Source organism: Dipodomys merriami, unplaced genomic scaffold (assembly GCF_024711535.1).
Source record: "Dipodomys merriami isolate MVZ:Mamm:240054 unplaced genomic scaffold, mDipMer1.0.p SCAF_21, whole genome shotgun sequence".
Taxonomy (NCBI): Eukaryota; Metazoa; Chordata; class Mammalia; order Rodentia; family Heteromyidae; genus Dipodomys; species Dipodomys merriami.
The window spans coordinates 15,046,723-15,066,864 of NW_027203493.1; the positions used below are offsets into that span (position 1 = coordinate 15,046,723).

At 46.1% G+C, this 20,142-nt stretch overlaps 1 protein-coding gene across 4 annotated transcripts in view; it reads right to left on the reverse strand.

Moving 5' to 3' along the window:
- Positions 1-20,142, reverse strand: part of Prr5l (proline rich 5 like) — a 75,781-nt gene that overhangs the window by 13,639 nt on the left and 42,000 nt on the right. For all 4 annotated transcript variants that reach the window (XM_070032576.1, XM_070032575.1, XM_070032574.1 and 1 more), the window contains 3 exons: positions 11,440-11,497; positions 6,002-6,093; positions 2,226-2,363 (listed from right to left, as the gene is read on the reverse strand). In XM_070032576.1, the coding sequence (XP_069888677.1) occupies positions 2,226-2,363; positions 6,002-6,093; positions 11,440-11,497 (288 nt within the window). The remainder of the gene's footprint in view (positions 1-2,225; positions 2,364-6,001; positions 6,094-11,439; positions 11,498-20,142) is intronic.

Sequence of the window (20,142 nt, forward strand, 5' to 3'; positions counted from 1 at the left end):
TCCCAAGGACAGAGTGTTCTGAGAAGAGGGAACAGCAGACAACAAGTTCCTGCTGTCATAGAGGCCAAAGGCCATCCCACCAGGTAAGTCAGGTTCCAGGTCAGGCTGAAGAGGTTGGAGGGAACCCAGGCCCAGTTACTGAGATCAACTGGCAAGAGTTTGATGCTGCCCCAAAGAAAGCAAATTGGGGCTAGTACTGGAGTGGATGGAAGATGGCTCTCTTAGGCTAGCTGGGGAATTCTGATAGATGATGGCTGTCAGACTGTCTTGGCACAGGATTAAGAACCTTACCATGTGGTTGATGTTTTTCATTATATAGAAACAGTCCCAAGTGCCCAAGCCCTGAGTTCAAACCACATGACTGACAGAAAAACAAAAAAAAAAAGAGATAATCCTCCTGTTCCAGCATCACTAAACAAAATGAGGGGTCAACAAGTGAGAATCCCTCACCTGAAGAACTGGATCGGTTCTCCTCCCAAAGGCAAAAAGAGAAAACGTGTGTGTGTGTGTGTGTGTGTGTGTGTGTGTGTGTGTGTGTGTGTGTGTGTGTGTGTGTGTGTGTGTAAATGCCTTCTTATCTTCAAAACACAAATAAAAACAGGATGTCGGAATCCCAATGTTCCTACTCTGACAACCAGAATCCTCAACAGCTCATTTTTTATGCAAGATTTTTGGGTGCCAAGCCCGAGTGAGGCTTTCTGGGAGGTAAGCTGCAGACTTTTCTATCCCCACTCCTTCTCCTTTCTTGACATAACAAGGTTGGGGCTGACATCTAATTCTAGTCTGTAATACCCAACCTCCATGCCTTACAGCAGCTCTTCCTCCTCTCTGAGGACAGGAAAAGGGCAGAAAGCCCAGAAGGATGGCCCAGCTTAGAGAATCAAAAGAAAACCGCAGTTGGGTGAGGCAGGAGCCCCAGATGTCCCCATGTCTGATGTGCCATTCTTGTTGTAAGGCTCCAAGAGGTCACCATGAGCCTGATGCAGTATACTTCACCTATCAGCAGGACCCTTAGTTCCCCTGCTGGAACTAAGCCCCTACTTGATTCTAATTAAAGGTTACATCTGACTGGGAAAAGGGAAATCACCCAGCTCAAGGTATGTCAATCCGATCCTTTTTAAATTTAGGTATAATTTTAAATTGAACTATCTTTTGCCAGCTAGGAGATTCCATGCAAGTGTGTAAACTCTATAGGTTTTTGTTTTCTCATTGGTGTTTGTTTGGCTTATTTAAAAAAGCAATACATTTCAAGTCCTTGGTCTGTGCTTGAAAAACAGCCAGGGACTAACAAGCATTAGCTCATTTTCTTGTTACTGGTTTAGAACTAGGATTAAGAGACACAGTAGGCAGCCATCTGTGTCTCTTGATGCAAACCCACAAGCTGAGACATGCCATGTTTGACCTGATGCAAACCAAAGCAATGGTCACAATTCTATAGGCCCAGAAAAACCAAGTCCAAGAACAGCTTAGCAAAGCCAGGTGAGGCAGCATCAGAGAGAAAGAGAGGAGGAAAAATCACACACAAAAACCAGACATTATTATAGACTTAATAGTGAAGAAATGCCTTGGCTCTGTGAACTGACTGTGGTCTTCCTCCATCAGAAAACCTATCTCCCTGGGAGCCACCTGATAGATTTCTGGTCTGGCTCATGCTAGGTTAAAGTGGATTCTTTGTTGATACTTGTAACCTTTGACTTCCTGACATATTTGGGGAAAAGGATGTCTACTTCTTGAATGGAGGATCATCTTTCATTCCCTCCCTACTGCAATGCCATTACCCAGCACAGTAGCAGGGACCAAACAGGTGCTCAGTGAATACACATCACACAAATGAACCAAGAAACATACACAAGCCTGGCACCCATGGCTCATGCCTGTAATCCTAGCTATCCAGAAGGGTGAGATCTAAGAACCACAGTTTGAAGCCAGCCCAGGGAAGAAAGTCCATAATACTCTTATCTCCAACTAACCACCAGAAAACGGTAAGTGGCACTGTGGCTCAAAGTGGTAGAGCACTGGCCTTGAGCAAAAGAGCTCAGGGACAGCACTCAGGCCCTGAGTTCAAGCCCCATGACCTACAAAAAGGAAACATCCACAAACTGATGAAGAACACCTAGCTAAGCTAAAGTGTTTGTCACTTGTTCTCTTCCGCTGACCCCATGATGGCCATCTCCTCTTTCGTTCCCTCCCTAGGCTGGATGGGCATACCTGCATGAGGGCCTCACCTGCAGAACCAGCAGCATCTGGACAATGGATGAGGGTAGCTTGGACTGTGACAGCAGCAAATCACCCAGCTTTACCTTCAGCAGGACCAGGTCTCGGAAGCCCAGCAGGGAGATCTGGCGAATGGTCAGTTCCTGTCCCTGGAGAGAAGAGATGAGGGAGGGTGAAAGGTGAGCATCTGACTGATCTGCTTCCAACCATAAAGAGTTCAGGACAGTATGTGTTTACAGAACATCCAGATGGGCCAGAAACAGATATCTGCAAAGCCCTGGGAGGCTGGCAAAGCCGAAGGCCAAGATCTGTCCTCTGGAATTAGGGCTTTGTGTAAGACAAAGGTGACTCAACATACTTAAATGGCCTAAAGACAATACAAAGTCCACATGATCCAGGCGGTGCTGACAGTCTGTGAGTGATTAGGAAAAAGGAAAATGGGGGAAAACAAGAGAGATCAATGTCACTTCTCCAGTCATGGCTACTTCTTCAAGTTCATCAACATTTCTAGAATGACACTGATCAAGATACATTGTATTCATAAGCTGACATGTTGAGCTGAAACCCCTTTGTATAACTAAAGATAATGTTAAAAAAGAATAACATTTGTCATTAAAATATCTTTGAGGTATTTTTTCATTTCTTTCTAAAATAACCACTGAATTTCGTTCATCTTTCTGTCATCTCACTGCCAACAAAAGGGACATTTTACAAAATGCAATCCTAGTTGTAAAGAAGTTCACTAGCTCAGGATTCCTATATATCCTAATTTAAAACAAAGAATGAACCGATATTGAACAAATATTTCTACACCCATAATCTTCCAGGAAGTTCAAGAAAACATCAGACTGTAGAGGTTTAGAGAAGATTTGTAGTTCCTTCATACACACAAACAATGTAGGAAGAAAAATAATTGGAAAAGTAGAAGGAAGGAGGTTGGGGGAATGAAGAAGGAGGTCAAAGATGAAAATAATAAGTAGACACAAGAGCTGGCATGTATTAGGCTCTGATAATATGTTAGACAGGATTCTGACTATTTCAGGTGGAAATAGCACACATCCCTCACAACCACTGCTGTGGTCTGAATGTTTGGGCCCCTCTTAAATTCATATGTTGAAATCCCAAACCCCAAGGTAATGGACTCTAGATGTGGGGCATTTGGGATCCCTTGGTGATCCCTTGTAAGTGGGATTAGTGCCTTATCAAATAAAACAGGCCCTAGAGAGACCCAGGTCCCTTTCACCATGTGAAGATTCAACATCAAGTTGCCATCTATGAAGAAACAAGCCAGCTGGGCGCCGGCGGCTCACACCTGAAATTCTAGCCATTCACTGTCTTATCACGAGGCCCCGCTACCCCTTCAGTTCACAGTGAATCAAGAGAGGGAATTCATATTAATCCAAAACTGGCTTCTCCAATTGTTTTAGGCTAGAAAAGAAAGCATAGTCACCACCTAACCCATCTCCTCCTAACCTCTGTCATCCAAAAAGGTACAGAAAATGCATTTGCGTGGTTCCCGAGGTTCCACACAGTTCCCCTGGGCAGAGCCCAAAGAAAGAGTAAAAGCAAAGAATTCCACATCCCAGAAAATTATGAACATGTGGCCAGGTCAGTGGAGAAAAAGAGGAGGAGGGAGGCAGCTGGCCTCTTCTGCCACCCTCTCCCCTAACATCCATTAGCTGCGGCCTTCCCACCTCCCAGTATTCCCATGCCACACTCTAAATTCTTGTCCCCCTTACCCATCTCAGATAGCTAACTAAAACAGGTTAGCACATGCAAATGTCCTGGGAAGCTGACAGGAGAAGGCAGTCAGCAGGGAGGAGGCTGTGGTAGAACAGAGCACAAGCAAAATCCAAGTCTGTTGTTGGAAGATGAGATTGAACAGGGCAGTGTCAGTTGCTTCCAGATCTGAGTTTTCAAGAGAACTATAATAGTACCATGCTGAGACTCATATGACAGGGATCCTGACAGGCTCTCAGCATCAGAGGTCCCATCATTGTCTGCCTCTCGCTGTACTGGAGCTGTGTCTACTCAGTTCCCACATTCCCCACTTGGGCACCCTAGAGTTCCCAGTCCAAATGGCCCTAACAGATCCCTATCGGTCCATGCATGCCCTTCCATGAGGGACAAATGCAGGATGTCCAGTTAAATCTGAGCCATGCTTTGGAATAAACATATCCCAGTATTGCACTACTTGTTTATTTTCATTCAAATATAACTTAGTAAGTATACTGCATGTTTATTTGCAAAGTCAGGCAACCCTTTTCTCAAGTTTCTTCCTAAGATCCATGGCTGGCCAGAGAGTGACTATCTAGAGAAAGAAAGGGGGTAGGGATGCTGGGTAGGTGAGCCTGGAATAGGAGGAGAGGGGAGTGGGCTACAGCCTGGAGTTGCTACCTGCTGTGACTTACTGGAAAAGTGAGGGGCAGTTCTGAGCCAGAAAGGAAGTCTGCAGGCCCAGCCTCCCAGGTGTGAAATACTTGGACTATATTTGAAGCAATTCTAAGTCCCTTTAAAACACTATTCAACCACAGTCCTCAAGGGCCCTTCCCTATGGTATGGGGAAATTCCAACCATTGTGTTAATAGCCAGGCTCCTATTCTTAATATTGGACTCCAACTTCAGCAAAGCCTTATTACAGGAAGTGTCAACCCCAGGGGAAGGGTGGAATGTGAGCACCCTGGTGAGGGGGGTGAGAGAGAGACAGACACAGAACATACTCTCTCCTAAAGGGAAAGAGGGGACTCGGGACTGGTAGAAACTCCACAGAATTCAGACTACTTTACCCAAAACCACACACCACCTCAAATCTGATTCTTTACTAAGCACTGTTTCTACTTATATCATATAGTTCTATCTCAGAATCCCTTATGGAGGGTAAGGAATATTATTACCTTTTTCTGAGGGTTTCGGGACAACAGCAGTTTGCTTAAAAATTGCGCTTCAAATTGGGTAGAGTAGCTCACTCCTGTAATCCCTGCCACTGGGATGGGTGGAGATCAGGTGGGATGGAAGTTCGAGACCATCCAGGTCCAAGAGTTCATGAGACATCACCACCCACATCCCCACCAATAAGCCAGGCATGCTGATGCATGCTAAATAGGATAATTAGGAACTATGAAATAGTACTTGAAAAATAGCTAAAGCAAAAAAGGGGTTGGGAACCTGGCTCAAGTGGTAGAACACCTGCCTAACAAGTTCAAGGCCCCAACTTTATATCCCAGTAGTACACACACACACACACACACACACACACACACACACACACACACACACACACACACACACACAGAGTGTTTAAAGAGAACAGTAATGAAGGGGAGAGGGACAAAAGAGAGCAATGAAGAAGGTTGAGTATGACCAAAGCCTATGTGATGCATGTATGAAAATATCATCACAAAACCCATTATTTTGTACAATTAATATACACTAACAAATATTTCTAATTATGTTTCCAAAACTTGGAGGAAAAGAAAGGTTGGGGATGAGGAGAGAGAAAGCAAAGTTTCCCTCTCAGTCTTCTCTACTTCAGAAAAGTAAGAAAGACCCAAACCAAACCACTCCAAGAATATAAAAACATACTGAAAACCAAGCAAGTAACCAGAGCTTAAAATTGCTAGTTATTCAGGCTCTCATCTCTGTTTGAAATTTAGGAGCTTAATATAGAACAGAGAGCCCTCCAGAGCCCTTCATGGTCCCTCATGGACTACAGGCCCCATCTCTCCTCCATTAGGAAGGAGGCCTCAGCTTGTCAAGGTTAAAGGAAACAGACACGGAGTCCACTGACCTGAACGGGGTAAAATATTGCCTGCAGGGTGGGGAGGGTCTCAGTGAAGAAGTGGTCCCAGACTTCGGCCAGCACCTCAATGCGATTTTCACCTACACAAGGTGGGGAGGGGGCAAGAAGATGGAAGGGGAGAGAGAAAGAGAAGAATTTGTCATTACTTGAGGGAGAGGCCACCAGACAGCTCCATCTCAAATGTAAAATGGCCTATGTGAAGCCAGGGACTGGGAATGTGGCTTAGTCGAAGAATGCTTACCTAACATGCATGAAGCCCTGGGTTCGATTCCTCAGTACCACATAAACAGAAAAAGCCACAAGTGGCGCTGTGGCTCAAGTGGTAGAGTGCTAGCCTTGAGCAAAAAAGAAGCTCAGGGACAGTGCCCAGGCCCTGAGTTCAAGCCGCAGGACTGGCAAAAAGAAAAAGAGAAGAAAAACAGGAAGCCAGGAGCTGTAAAAGCAGCGTAGTAGTGGTGGTGCAGTGTCTTTGTTCCTGGCTAAAACCACCAGAAATTCTCAGGGCAGAAATATACTTAGTTTCACTAGGATTCACACTGCATCACAACTCCCTTCACCATAGACACTAGACCAACAAAAGTTCCTGCAGTAAAATGCACAACCATGTGAGTCCCACATTTGAGTGGTTTATCTCTGAGTGGTGTCCCCAGTGTGTTAATATTTAGAGGTGATGATAACTTTAAGGGATCGGGATCTAGTGGAAGGTGGTTAGGTCATTGGGGGAAGAGAGGAAGAGTTAATTCCCTGGAGAGGGGCTATTCGAAGAGGGAACCTGACTCCTGACACCTGTCTGGCTGCCTGCTTTGCCACGCTCCTCTCATACACACGTAGCCCACCTCTGTGATACAATCCCCCATGAAGCCCTTATCGGAGACCAAACCCAGAGCCCACCAGCTCCTGAACTTTAAGCCATCCCAAACTGCAACCAAAACAAACCCCTTTATCAGGTGTCCAATCTTGGAGATTTTCTGATAGCAATGGAAAAAAGACTGGTCTAGAAATAGGCAAATATACCTTTCTACCTCCCAACCTCCATCCCCCCAAAAAGAGAGCTGAAACTAAAAAATTACACACACACACACAAATGTTATCACCACACAAATGTTTATAACAGTCTCGGAAAGTGAGTTAATTTACAAACGAGACATTCCACCAGGTGACTCTGCTAGCCTATGTGATAGGCTCAGGAAGCCTAGTAATTGGTCCAAAGTCATACTGCTTGAAGGCAGAGCTGGGATTCCAGAACTTTCTCTCTTTTTCACCCCAATCCAGGAAGATCATGTACACAGTTATGCTCTGCTCTTTTCTATCTTAGCCACTAATTCAGTGCCCTTCTTCAGGGTTTGAGCTGTCAGAGATACACAGATCTGAAAACTGTCACCTCCACCCACTGCTTTATGGTAGCTGGGAGGGGATTGTGCTCTGAAGAGGTCCCTCCAAAACACAGGACCCACCTGATTCACGCCTCCTCGTCCCCAGGACTAGGAAGCCTGGGCTCTGGCCAAGCACCCCTCACTAGCTAAGAAGACACAAGTCGCCCTGCACAGCAGAGGGTTGTGAGAGGAAGCCTGTGAGGGGAAAGGAGCAGGGAGCCTGCTGCAGGCCGGGGGAGAGCCTGCAGGCCGGGGGAGCCTGCTGGGCGGCTGCTGGTTAATGACCCAGATATCCGAGCTGGCAGGGCGCTGCCTTTGCTCATCCTAGGCAGAGAAACTAGGTCAGCCAAGATTAAGACACCAAGAGACGTGTTTGGCAAAAACACTGCCCATTCCGCCGAACAGATCTTGATTCAGTTAGCGTCCCCCATCTATTAATTTCAAGGATAATAAGAGCACAGAAGAGGAAAAGGGTGTAAACAGTTGCTAACAGGCCCATGAGCTTACAAACTCTGTGTGTGTGTGTGTGTGTGTGTGTGTGTGTGTGTGTGTGTGTGTGTAAAATACAGGGAACAGTGCAGATCCTCAGATCCCTCTGCTCGCCTTACTTACTCAATGGCTTCCTTTACTCCCTTGCCTCCTCCACTAGGATAGCGGTGATGCACAGGCCCCAGTGGATCCTCCTTGACAGTCCCTTTCTGGTATTTAGTAGTGCTCCCAACACATCAATTAATCAAGTGTGTGTGGGGGGGGGGGGGGAGAGAGTGTGTGTATGAGAGAATGTGTGTGTGCACACACATGGGCGTGCCAATACTAGAGTTTGAACTCAGGGCCTAGGTACCGTCCCTTAGCTTTTTGCTCAAGTCTGGCACTATACTTGAACCAGAGCTCCATTTTAGGCTTTTCAGTCATTAATTGGAGATAAGAGTCTTATGGACTTTTCCTGCCCAGGCTGACTTCAAACCATGATCCTCAGATCTCAGCCTCCTGAACAGCTAGGATTATAGGTGTGAGCCACCAGCACCCAGCTATCAATTAATTTTTAAGATCCACCAGATGAATGAATGGCACACAGAAAGGGTAGAGGTTTACATGCTAGGTTCCCCTTCACCAAAAGGGGCAGAGTGGCAGGAAAGTCCAACAGACTGTAATGTTAGGTCACCCTAGTTCCTAAATCCAAAGTGAACCCCAACAACTAAAGGACATACCCCAGAAGGGACAAAGTTCAGTTGCCTTGTTGATGGTTCTTACCTTAAACCATCCACAACAAAGACCAGCAGAGACCCTGAAGACATAAGAAGGTAGGAGAAGGCCCTGCTTGGGCCTGGCTGGCTTCAGTGCCAAGATGGAGATCTACCACAGGGGAGCCCGGTAGCCCACAGAGTGTGACCAAGTCAGTGACTGCCTCCTGCTGGGAAGCTGAGCCAACTGCTGAGGGCAAACTTCAGAGACTAATGGAGGTTTAGAAAGGGCTCTCAAAATGAATATCAGGGAAACTGAGGTCCACACAAAGTGGCACTCCTCAGGGAAGAAAGAGGTAAAAGAAGCAGATAATTTCACTCCCAGAAAAAATGGCCCCATGAGTCAGGGACTTAGCTCCCTGCAAAAAGAAAGAGGTTTACATGGAAGATGATAGATGTCTGCCTTGTGATGTACCTCAGGAGTTGAGGTCACCAGAAATAAGTAAGAAGGTACAAGGAATTTCCTGTAGGTCAAGATGAAGGTCATTAAACTCTCAAACAACATGATGTCTTCTGCCCACAAGACTATGACAACTGGACATAAAAGTCCACCTGTCCTTTCTTCTCTGTCACCAAGCAGGGCTTTATATACACGGCAAGCACGAACATATAAAACACATAGAATCCAATACATTGACACAGACATTTGATGTCTGTGAGCCTCACATCAAACAATTTTAGGTAACCATTGCTCACCCTGTCTGGCGGTTTCTAAGTCTTCACTATGTATGTTGCTCAGTTGAAGACTGAGAGATGTCTAGCTTCCCCTCTGCAGAGCATGTGAATCTCCAGTCTTAACCAAGATGTTTTTTTGTCATACAGCTAGTTTTCCAAGTGCCCCCACACACACACAAAATGTAGCTAGGGAAAATGCTTCTTGTACTGTACCTTCCTGTATACCTGTGTACCAACCCAACTCCAAAATGCAAATGTCCTTCGTCTAAGCAAGTCACTTAAAAGTAAGGTCTCCCTTGGTACATGAGTGGATGAAGAAACATTGGGCACTCATACACTGAAATATTGTTCAGCCTTAAAAAAAAATAGAGGGGAATTCTACATGGATGAACTTTGACAACATCACATTAAATGAGATAAGCCAGCCCTGGAGGGACAACAAATGCTATGTGATCCATGCACATGAGGCTCCTAGAATAGTCAAATTTATGGAAACAAAACATAATAGTTGTTATCAGGGGCTATAAGAGAGGGCAAAGGGCAACGTCTAGTAAGTTTTATAAGGTTAAAAAAAATCCTGGAGCTTTGCTATGTAAAAATGGGAAAACAGTAAACACCACTGAACTGTGATATGGCTAAAATTAAACATTTTGTGTCATTCACTTTTTTATAATTAAAAAAAAAAATTTGGTTTAACAGGCATTTATAAACTTGAAAAAAAAATCACAGCACGAAGCTGGGAAATGGTGGTTCACACCTGTAATCCCATCAGTCAGGAGAATCCTCCGTTTAAGGGTCAGCTGGGGCTAAATAGTGAGAACTTGTGACATAAAACCTCAGGCATAAAAAGTCTCAGCACATGGGGGCTGGGAAGGTGGCTCAGTGGCAGAGTGCTTGCCTTGTATGCCTGAGGCCCTGGGTTCGATTCCTCAGCACCACATAAGCAAAAAGAAAAAAGCCGGAAGTGGCGCTGTGGCTCAAGTGGTAGAGCACTAGCCTTGAGCTGAAGAGCTGAGGGACAGCGCCCAGGCCCAGAGTTCAGGCCCCACGACCGGACCCAAAAAAAAAAAAAAAAAAAAAAAAAAAAAAAGTCTCAGCACAGAGTTGCTGTAGGGGGAAGGAAACCACAGCTCAATGCTATCTCAGATAGGCAGAGGTTAACTTCTTGCCCTGATTCTTCCATAAGCCTGGGAGTGGGGGAGGATGAGTAGGGGTGGTACTTGCTATATGCCAAACACTAGAACTTTCCAGCATCTGTTTCTCATGTTCCTTCTCCAATGTCCTCCTTCTTTCCTAGACACTGCCTGAGAATGACTAGAACAAAGAGGAAGAAGAAAGGGAAGACTAGAGAAAAATAAAATAAATCCAGGCCCCAGCATGTAGACCTACTGCGTGCCACAGGTGATATCACATTAACCACGTGACTTACATGCTCCATAGGACCTCACTCCATGTTGTCACCTTAAAAATGATAACCACCAGGGAAGCTACTAGCTTGCCAAGTCACCCAGGAAGTAGCTGTCATGCTCTGATCATGTTCTATGTTGGCAGTCACCAAGAGTAGCCCTTGGTAGAGCCGTCAAGTTGGCCAGTGCTTGCCTTTGCAACTATCTCCCATCAGCAACCAGCTTCTTTCTAGCCGGTCAGAACCTTAGCATAGATGGAAACTTCCCTTTATCCAATCAGACCCCATGGAGTGGGGGCCAGCATGTCCGAATGTCCCCTCCATGAGGAGCCCAGTAAGTATGAGGAAGACCCACAGAAAATAGCCTGGAGCTGATCACAGAGAAAGATATAGCAGGATCTACTCTATAATGAACCCCTTCCAAGGAGACCACCAGGAAGTACCATGGAAATCCCTTCCCGGAGGTCTCTAAGAAACCTACCCCAATCCAACTTCTTCATTTTTCCATGTACAGCTCTGTCATGCATGGCCTTGCCCTGAGCGGCTGACTTAATGGTTGGGACAAAGTAGACGGGGCTGACTCATTGGCTGGCACCTCGCACTTTAGGACAGAATCGTCTCAACTGTCCAGACATCAAAGGCTGAGTCATGGAGAGGCTGAGTCACAGAGAGAGAGAGAGGCCCAGATCCACAATCCATGTTGGGAGGAGGGGGTTGTAATAGGGTACTTGCCTTCACACAGCTTGACCTTCTCTTCCACAAAGAACAGCCCCTTCGCCAGAAGCTGGTTCTGCCAAAAGAGAACAAAAGAACACAGGAGTTGAGCAACTCCTCCACTTTCAAGCGGCAAGAGTGCAGAGTTCTAGGCACGGGTGTGCGGTCTCCTGCCCCCCACAAGCTGAAGCGGTTCCTTTGTCTTCTTGGAAGGCCAAGGTCTTGAGAGAACACTGACTGCTACCCCTTGGCCAACAACCAAATGTCACATGTCACGTCACTAGGGAAGGGACAAAACCCGGGTTTGTCAGGATCCATTTGTTGTTGATACCCAGTGTCCCTGAGGCCTCAAAGGGACTCTGGAGGTAATGGAAGGTTATGTAGGGATTTTTTTTAAAGATAAATTTGGGATCTCTCACACTCACATGAAAGAGACTTTATAAAATCTTAAACAGCAGTAGCAGCATGCGTTCCTCGGCAAGGGTGTGAAATCAGGCTAAGTCCTCTCAACCCTTCAGCTAGCAGTGGGTGGGTAGGTGGTGTCCTGCACCTGCCAGAGCTGTAACTCCTTCATCTCACTGAATTCAGTCCTATCAGGTTGGTACTCATGGCAGTGAAGAGTCCTACGCATGGTGGGCAGAGCTGCTCTTCCTGGGTCTAGAAACTTTGCTCTTTCCCCTCCTCCTTTGGTGCCTTCTGAGCTATTCTCTTGCCTAGACCTCTATCCCTCCCTCAGAGGGGGTACATCTGGTCCCTAAGACATAGAGCAGCCCCCCTGAGTCACAGAAGCTTGGAGATCAGTGATGGTTAGTCTCCCTCCACACCTTTCTTGTCAGAGTAGCGAAGGCCTGTGCTCTCATGTTCCTCGGGAACCTGGGCTCTGCACGTGGAGTTTAACACTCTTCAGTTCCTGTCTTCAATTACCACCATGTCTATCTTTGAAGTTGTGCTTTATACATAAAGTCTGGGGAGGCGGGGAGGCAGGTCCTGGGAGGACAGAGCTTCTTTTCCTTGGAGTCCTGCCTCCAGCCCGCTCCCCGCGAGTTTTCAGGCACCTGATCTTTACACCATGGTTACTGGGCTGCACCCAGACTCTCCTTCTCATTCCACCACAATGTCACTCTACTCCTGAGCAGTGACAGGGTGGCATTGTGGGACCTAGTCATGGTACAGGAGGAGGTCAGGTTGGGCATGTGTCTGCATTATTTTGACCAGGGACACGATGGCAGCTGTCCTTGGCCTGGCCTGGCCTGGCAGCATCGGCACATTTGCTAGTGACACAGTGATCCTTTCTTGGGTACCTATAGTCACATAGACTATACAGGTACAAAGGTTTTGATACACAAGAAGGAGGGAGGGAAGCAGGGAGGGAGGGAGGGAACAAAGGAGGGAGAAAAGACGGAAGAAAGGAAGGAGAAAGAAAGGAGAAGAAAGAAAGAAGGCAAGGAAGGAACGAGGGAGGGAAAGAGGGAGGAAGAAAGACATCTCTAGAAGTATCTGTTCTCCCAGGCTATCAACTCTGCTTGTCCCCATCCCTGGCAAATGTCGCCTCCACAATGTTCTCTATGGATGTTTCCAGCTGTGGGGTGGCAGAGCTGAAGACCCTGCTTTTCTCCTGCCTGACTCTCTCCTGCTCCCCACCCCAGGGCTTCCAGCCAACAACAGTGAAATCTGATAGCGGCCACCGAGGAAACGACCTGGGGCTTGGCCAAGGGCCTGGTGCACTTCATGCATCTTCCCCCTTACCACAGTGACCTTGGATACGGATGAAATTGCACTTTAATGAAGTGGCAGAGGGATCTGGAAGTGAAAAGAGAGCTGACATTTTTTTCCCCCTCAGACACAGGAAAATGGGCTGTAAACAGAAATATGAGGCTCAGTTAAGAAGAAATGCAAGTAGCCACATCTAGGGAGAGAGAGCCCAGCCACATGGCTTTCATGGGAAGAGCAGACCCAGCTCATCCTAGCTCATTGGTGGGTGTGAGGCAGTGGAGGTGAGTAGAGAAAAGGGGGAGCAGATTTGAGTGGTGGGATTTATACACCTCATCAGTAGGCATCTTTCAACCTGGTGAGAGGGACCTAGAAGAAAAAAAAACAGAAGTAACTAAGAATACTAGGGAGCCAGGTATAGTGCAACATGCCTATAATCCCAGCTACCTGAGAGGTGGAGGTAGGAGGATCATGATTTGAGGCCAACCCAGGTGAAAACGAGACTACCTAAAAAAGAAAAAAAGAAAAAGGACTGGGGGACTCCTCCCAGTTCAAGTGGTAGAGCACTTGTCCACTTAGCCAAAACCTGGAATCTAATCTCCAGGAAAAGATGATGAGGTGTTGGAAGAGGAGAACAAGAAAGAAGAGGAGGAGGAGGTGGAAGAAGTGGAGGAGGAGGAGGAAGAGGAGGAGGAGGAGGAAGAGGAGGAGGAGGAGGAAAAAGAGGAGGAGGAAGGGGAAAAGGAAGGGGAAGAGGAGAAGGAGGAGGAAGAGGAGGAGGAGGAGGAATAAGAAGAGGAGGAAGAGGAGGAATAAGAGGAGGAGGAGGAGGAAGAGGAAGAGGAGGAGGAGGAGGAGGAGGAGGAAGAGGAGGAGGAGGAGGAGGAACAACAACTTGGGGAAAGGAAAAATGAATATAGCTAATTCTATTTTCCAGCAGCAACTTTCCACACTGAGTACCAAGATGTAATGCTTCTGTAGCTGCTTACTGCTTTGGCTTGGGCAGGCCAGGAGTACACCTTTTTCGTGTATTATCTCATTTTGCCCTTCCATGAACCTAGTCTTCCCTTACAGATGAAGGAACTGAGGGAGGCCCAGAGAATCACTCAGCCAGAAATATGCTATCTGAGTTAGTCTAAACTCCGAGCCTATCTCCTTTCTCACCTTTCCCTGCATCACCACCACCACTTACTATAAAAATACTAAGTTGTTAGTGGTGTACTGCTCACTGTATACCAAGCCCTTGAAGGTCATCTCACTTAGTATTATACTTCACTTATGAAGTAGGCACTGTGATTCCCATATTACTACTAAGAAAACAGATTCAGAGAGGCTAAGTAACAAGCCTGAGGACACAAAGCTTGTAAGCATCCTAGCAAGGACTGGAATCCAGGTCTACCTGGGAGAAGGCCTGGTGTACATTTAACATCAGGCTGCCCTGCCCTGGAGGAGCGTCTGGTGTGCTTGCCAGGAGGAAGAGATGAGGTCCGTATCAGGCTCAGACATGGGTCAGAGCTTGGCAGCACCCAGGCCACAGAACAAGGTTCTACCAGAAGGTTTCCATCCACGTGGATTGTTTCTGCTGCCCAGCCCTATCCCCAACTGCCCAACTTCCACCTCTCTGAAAGCACTTTTCCAGCACCTTCCTTTCCACCATCCACATTCCAGTGTTTAGCAAGGGTGGATCTTAGAGGATCCCATTTCCAAAAGGGATCTGTTGGCTATGCCACTCTGCCTATTAAGAATTTAGGTTAGTTAGCCAGCATCCACCCTGGACACCTGTTTCTGGTGGTATTGATGTCTTCAAAGGTTCCTGTTATTGGCAAGAACTCCATGATGGAATCACTGACTACCTGCATGTTTTTCCTGTGACTCAAAGGCCAGCCACCAACTCTAACAATGCCTGCATTTCCTGTGAACCTAGATGCCTTTCCTACTCAAGCAATAAAGTGGCCTCACCAACACAATTCACCCTGCAGACCCAGAGAACTCCTAATAAACCAGTCCCAGTGTGGGCACGTATGAAGAGAGCAGGAAAAAATCCCCAGATGGCAAAGTAGCAAAGATCAAAAATAGCACCAATGTGAATTCTCCCCTCAGCACCATGACAGTAATAATTTAAAAAGTAGATTTGCACTTTTAAAATGATTTTTATAAGGAAGCAAAAAAAAATCAGTCCGTGTCTTATTGGCTAGACACTCAAAAACACAAATCCTGAAACTCTTTCTCCCCTAGGGCTTCACTTTTTCAAAGGAAACCTTGAAGACATTTTAACATTTCAAGGATGGCTCCCATGACCTGGGTGGCTCTTTGCTCCAGCTTTTCTGAAGATCTAAGAGACAGAAGGTTCGGAGCCTGTAGAAAGGAGTTCATCGTAACACAATCCCTTTCTTGGCCGTTAGGAGGAAGAAAGGAGTTAGCCCAGTGAGTTAGTGTTCTCAGACTTGAGCATGCATAGAATTACCCAGGCTCCTCTTTGCTTCCAGTGAGTGGGCAAGACCTGAGAATCTGCCTTCCTGTAGGCTGAGATTGAGATGACGATGAACATGTGAACCCAGGGACCACACTTTGAGAACCACTGACTTAGAACAGTGCCCGGCATGTAAGTACATGTAAGAAAACTGGAAGCGGTGCTGTGGTTCAAGTGGTAGAGCACTTGCCTAGAGAGGAAGAGCTCAGGGATAGCGTCCAGGCCCAGAGTTCAAGCCTCACGACTGGCCCCCAACACACACACACACACACACACACACACACACAATTTCCAACACAGCTTTGACATTCCTTGTCCATTGATTGACCAAACACTTCTGCTTATTTTAACACTACATGCCCAGCATCTACTACTATGCCTCCTCTCTCTGCTCTAAACATAGCTCTTGACACACTGTGCCTGTCTACAAGAAATCACCCAATAGCATACATAATTGTCTCTGAAACTATATTCTCATGAGAAACAATACAATTACATAATGCAGGAGGAATTCTGGTCCCATACAGTTAAAAAGGGTTGTGAGTTTCCTAGGCAGACCCCCACTCCTCAGAGCTCATCTTCAGTGATAAATCTTCAGCATTGTACACCTATAGATTCCTTCCTTCACAATTGAGTGTGCATCAACCTGAGTCCAATGGGGCTAAGGAATGGCTCTTTCAGCAGACCTGTTGATTTTCATCGGTATCTCAAATATATGAAGGTCAGTGGTTAGTCAAGACCCATTTTTCACTCTAGCTCCATAAAGTAGTGTGGGGAAAAATTCACCATCAAAGTATACACATAATTTCACAGTAACTACCGAGGAGACTAAGCCCAGAAAAGCTGCTAAAAGACAAGCACCAGCTGGTGGACAGCCATTCAGGGAGCAGCCACAACCATCCGGGGGGAACTCCGCCCACTCTCTCCCATCAGTGTGGTCACTCTGTTGTTCACAGACTTCACTATGGTCCCCCCCGCCCCCCCCGACCCCAAGAACTGGTCAAACCCACAATGCAACTCTAGTGACATAACCCCTAATCCCCAGCCCTTGTCCTCTGAGAGAACCCTGCTATGAATGTTCAGAGTCCCTTTGAATAATACCGGCCCCAAGTTCACCTTCAACGCTGGCCACATACGGAATTTCTTCACTCCTTGCTGTCCACTTCTTTAGTTCTCTCTCCTGTTTTGCAGTCATACCTAGTTAAAGATCAGCCATCCCAGGCTGATCGAGCAAGAGCTGAAACTACTCTCCCCTATTCAGTTTGGGGCTGTAAATCAAAGCTGTTTTCACGAATGCCTTCTCTCCACCCCATTTGTCCTTTATCATTCCTATCTTGTTCCTACACTGTGTATTTATTCCTTCTGGGCATATTTACCAGTCCCCTGGTGTAGATTCACCTATCCGCCTGCACTTGTCTTCAGTGATAAACTTCAAGGGTACCAGGGTATTTCACAAAGCTCTGCTTTTCTGCCATCTGCCACATGCCAAAAGCCCTTCACGTTCCTGCCATGACAAATCCACTTTGTGGACTCTTGAGGAGATGAGTAGCAAATGGATGCACCTATGCACACACACACATATATGCATGCACGCATGTGTATTCACACATATACACAACTATATGAACACATATACACGTGTATACACATATACACCTATGCACATGTACATATATTGGCAAATGGGAAAATACATATATGCACATATATACATATACGCATGTGTATATATACATACACACATATCTATAAACACTACCGACTACTATAGCTGTTTCTCTTCTCCCTCCAACTGACTAAGTCATTGATTCTAGCTCAACTTTCTGTATCAAGCAAAACTCTACTCTGAAAAAATAAAAACAAAAACAAATAAAAACTGGACCGTTCTTGTTTTGTTTTGTTTTTGTTGGTCATGGGGCTTGAACTCTAGGCCTGGGCATTGTCCCTCAGCACTTCAGCTCAAGGCTAGCACTCTACCACTTGAGCTACCGCGCCACTTCTGGTTTGTTGGTAGTTTATTGGAGATAAAAGAGTCTCACGGATTTTCCTACCCAGGCTGGCTTTGAACCATGATACTCAGATCTCAGCCTCCTGAGTAGCTACTGGCACCTGGCCAAGACTGAACTTTCTAGGCTGGGGAAAGCCTTTAATATAGGCTGCAGATGCTGAACTGGCCAAGCATTCAGTAACTCCTCCATCTGCAACCCCCCCATCCCCTGAATCACCAAGATGCCTACCTAGGCTATTAAAAAATGCCAAACATTTCATATCCTCAGTTTCAAACATTATATGGAACCAATTATCCCCTAGAGCTGCCACTAGGATATAGAGTTTCCAATTTTCCTTCCAGGCACAATTCAAAACAGACAGAGAGAGGAGAAGAAAAAAAAGTTCAGTACTGGAAATGTCAGAGGTTTTTCCGGCCAGTGTCTCTGGGAAATCTCCCTAGGCTTCTGTGGATCAAACAGCCTGTTTTCCGTGTGTGCAGACAGGAGATAAGCACGTGTCCCACCTGCTTCCCCCCGCCTAACCTGGGGTCATTCTGATTATTCCTCACTGAAGATACTCTTTCTGCAAGGCTTTCTTTTAAAGCTGTAATAAAAAGAAAACACTCCCTTGCACGAGCAGAGCCACAAAGACAGCTCTGCTCTGATTGGGAAGGAGGGATCCTGGGAAGGGACAGACCTCTCACAGCCTCATACAGGTGCCTGGTGGTAGCCACTGCTGACCCTTTCAAAGCTCATTCTCCCCTGTCCCAAGCCACCTCAGCCACAGTTGTGGGGACCCCCCTGCCCAGTTTTCAGTTCTGCTGCTCATGCACCCACTCCTTCCTCTTACCTTTTTTTTCTGGAGCCTGATTTGGATTTAAAACAAAAAATCTATACCTAGTAGCTGGATATGAAGCTAAGCCTGCCCCTATGAGCTGGGTCTCCTTCCACTCAGGGTGATTTGGTCTACGTAGGAAAGTGCCCCCCCATTGAACTTTCTTGCCAAGTCTCTCTTGAGCCACTTGCACAGTCAGAGCCATAGCCCAGCCCACCTACTCTATTATTCTTCTTTTCATGCTGTGTTTCTTAAATCAATGCCACCATGTTTAAAAAAGAGAATAGTGGGGACTTCATATAACACTGAAGAATCAATTCAATACAAGCAAAGTAACACTACAAAATCCTAACGAAAGCCAGGAGCCAGTGGCTCACACCTATAATCCTAACTACTGAGGAGGCTGAGGGCTGACAATCAGAGTTCAAAGCCAACCCAGGCAGAAAAGTCTGTGAGACTCTTATCTCCAACTAATCATCAAAAAGCCAGAAGTGGAGTTATGACTCAAGTGGCAGAGTGCCAGCCTTGAGTGAAGAACCTAAAGGAGAGCATCCAGGCCCTGAGTTCAAGTCCCAGGACTGGCACACACACACATACACACACACACACAGCCTTAACTAGGCCATGTCCTTTAGTTGAAGTTACTAAGCTCAGCCTGATTCTTCTTTGAACAAGAGTGTTAAGTCCTGGAAAAGAGGAGATACAATGGCACACTGCCCAAGACCTTCTCTGGCATAACCATAAGGACTAAAACATAGTTTAAAAAGGTAAAGTCTGGTAGGGCGCTGGTGGCTCACACCTGTAATCCTAGCTACTCAGGAGGCTGAGATCTGCATCAAGGTTCAAAGCCATCCCAGGCAAGAAAGTCCATGATACTCTTTTTTTTTTTTTCATCAGTCATAGAGCTTGAACTCTGGGCCTGGGCACTGTCCCTAAGTTCTTCAGCTCAAGGCTAGCACTCTACCACTTGAGCCACAGCACCACCTTTGGTTTTCTGGCGGTTTATTGGAGATAAGAACTTCTTGGGCTTTCCTGCCCAGGCTGGCTTTGAACCATGATCCTCAGATCTTAGCGTCCTTAGTGGCTAGGATTACAGGCATGAGCCACCGGCTCCGGGCTCTCCATGAGAGGTCTCCAACCAGAAAACCAGAAGTGGTACTGTGGCTCAAGGCAAGAGAAAACTAGCCCACAACGAAAGAAAGAAAGAAAGAAAGAAAGAAAGAAAGAAAGAAAGAAAGAAAGAAAGAAAGAAAGAAAGAAAGAAAGAAAGAAAGAAAGAAAGAAAGAAGAAAAGAGTCTCCATGACCCCTAATGCTATTTAAAAACCAGAAAACCAGAAGTGGTACTGTGGCTCAAGGCAAGAGAAAACTAGCCCACAACTTAAGAAAGAAAGAAAGAAAGAAAGAAAGAAAGAAAGAAAGAAAGAAAGAAAGAAAGAAAGAAAGAAAGAAAGAAAGAAAGAAAGAAGAAAGAAAGAAAGAAAGGAAAGAAAAGAAAGAAAGAAAGAAAGAAAGAAAAAAGAAAAGAGTCTCCATGACCCCTAATGCTATTTAATGCCTTGTGTGGGTCACCTAAAATCAATCCAAGTTTCAGTGGTAAACAATTCTTCCTGCACTCCCAAGACTGTTAACTGAACATCTACTTGGTATTCTTCACAGACTAGGAAATCAACTAGTTCAAAGCAACAGCAAGAACAGAACATGTGCCTATATGATTCT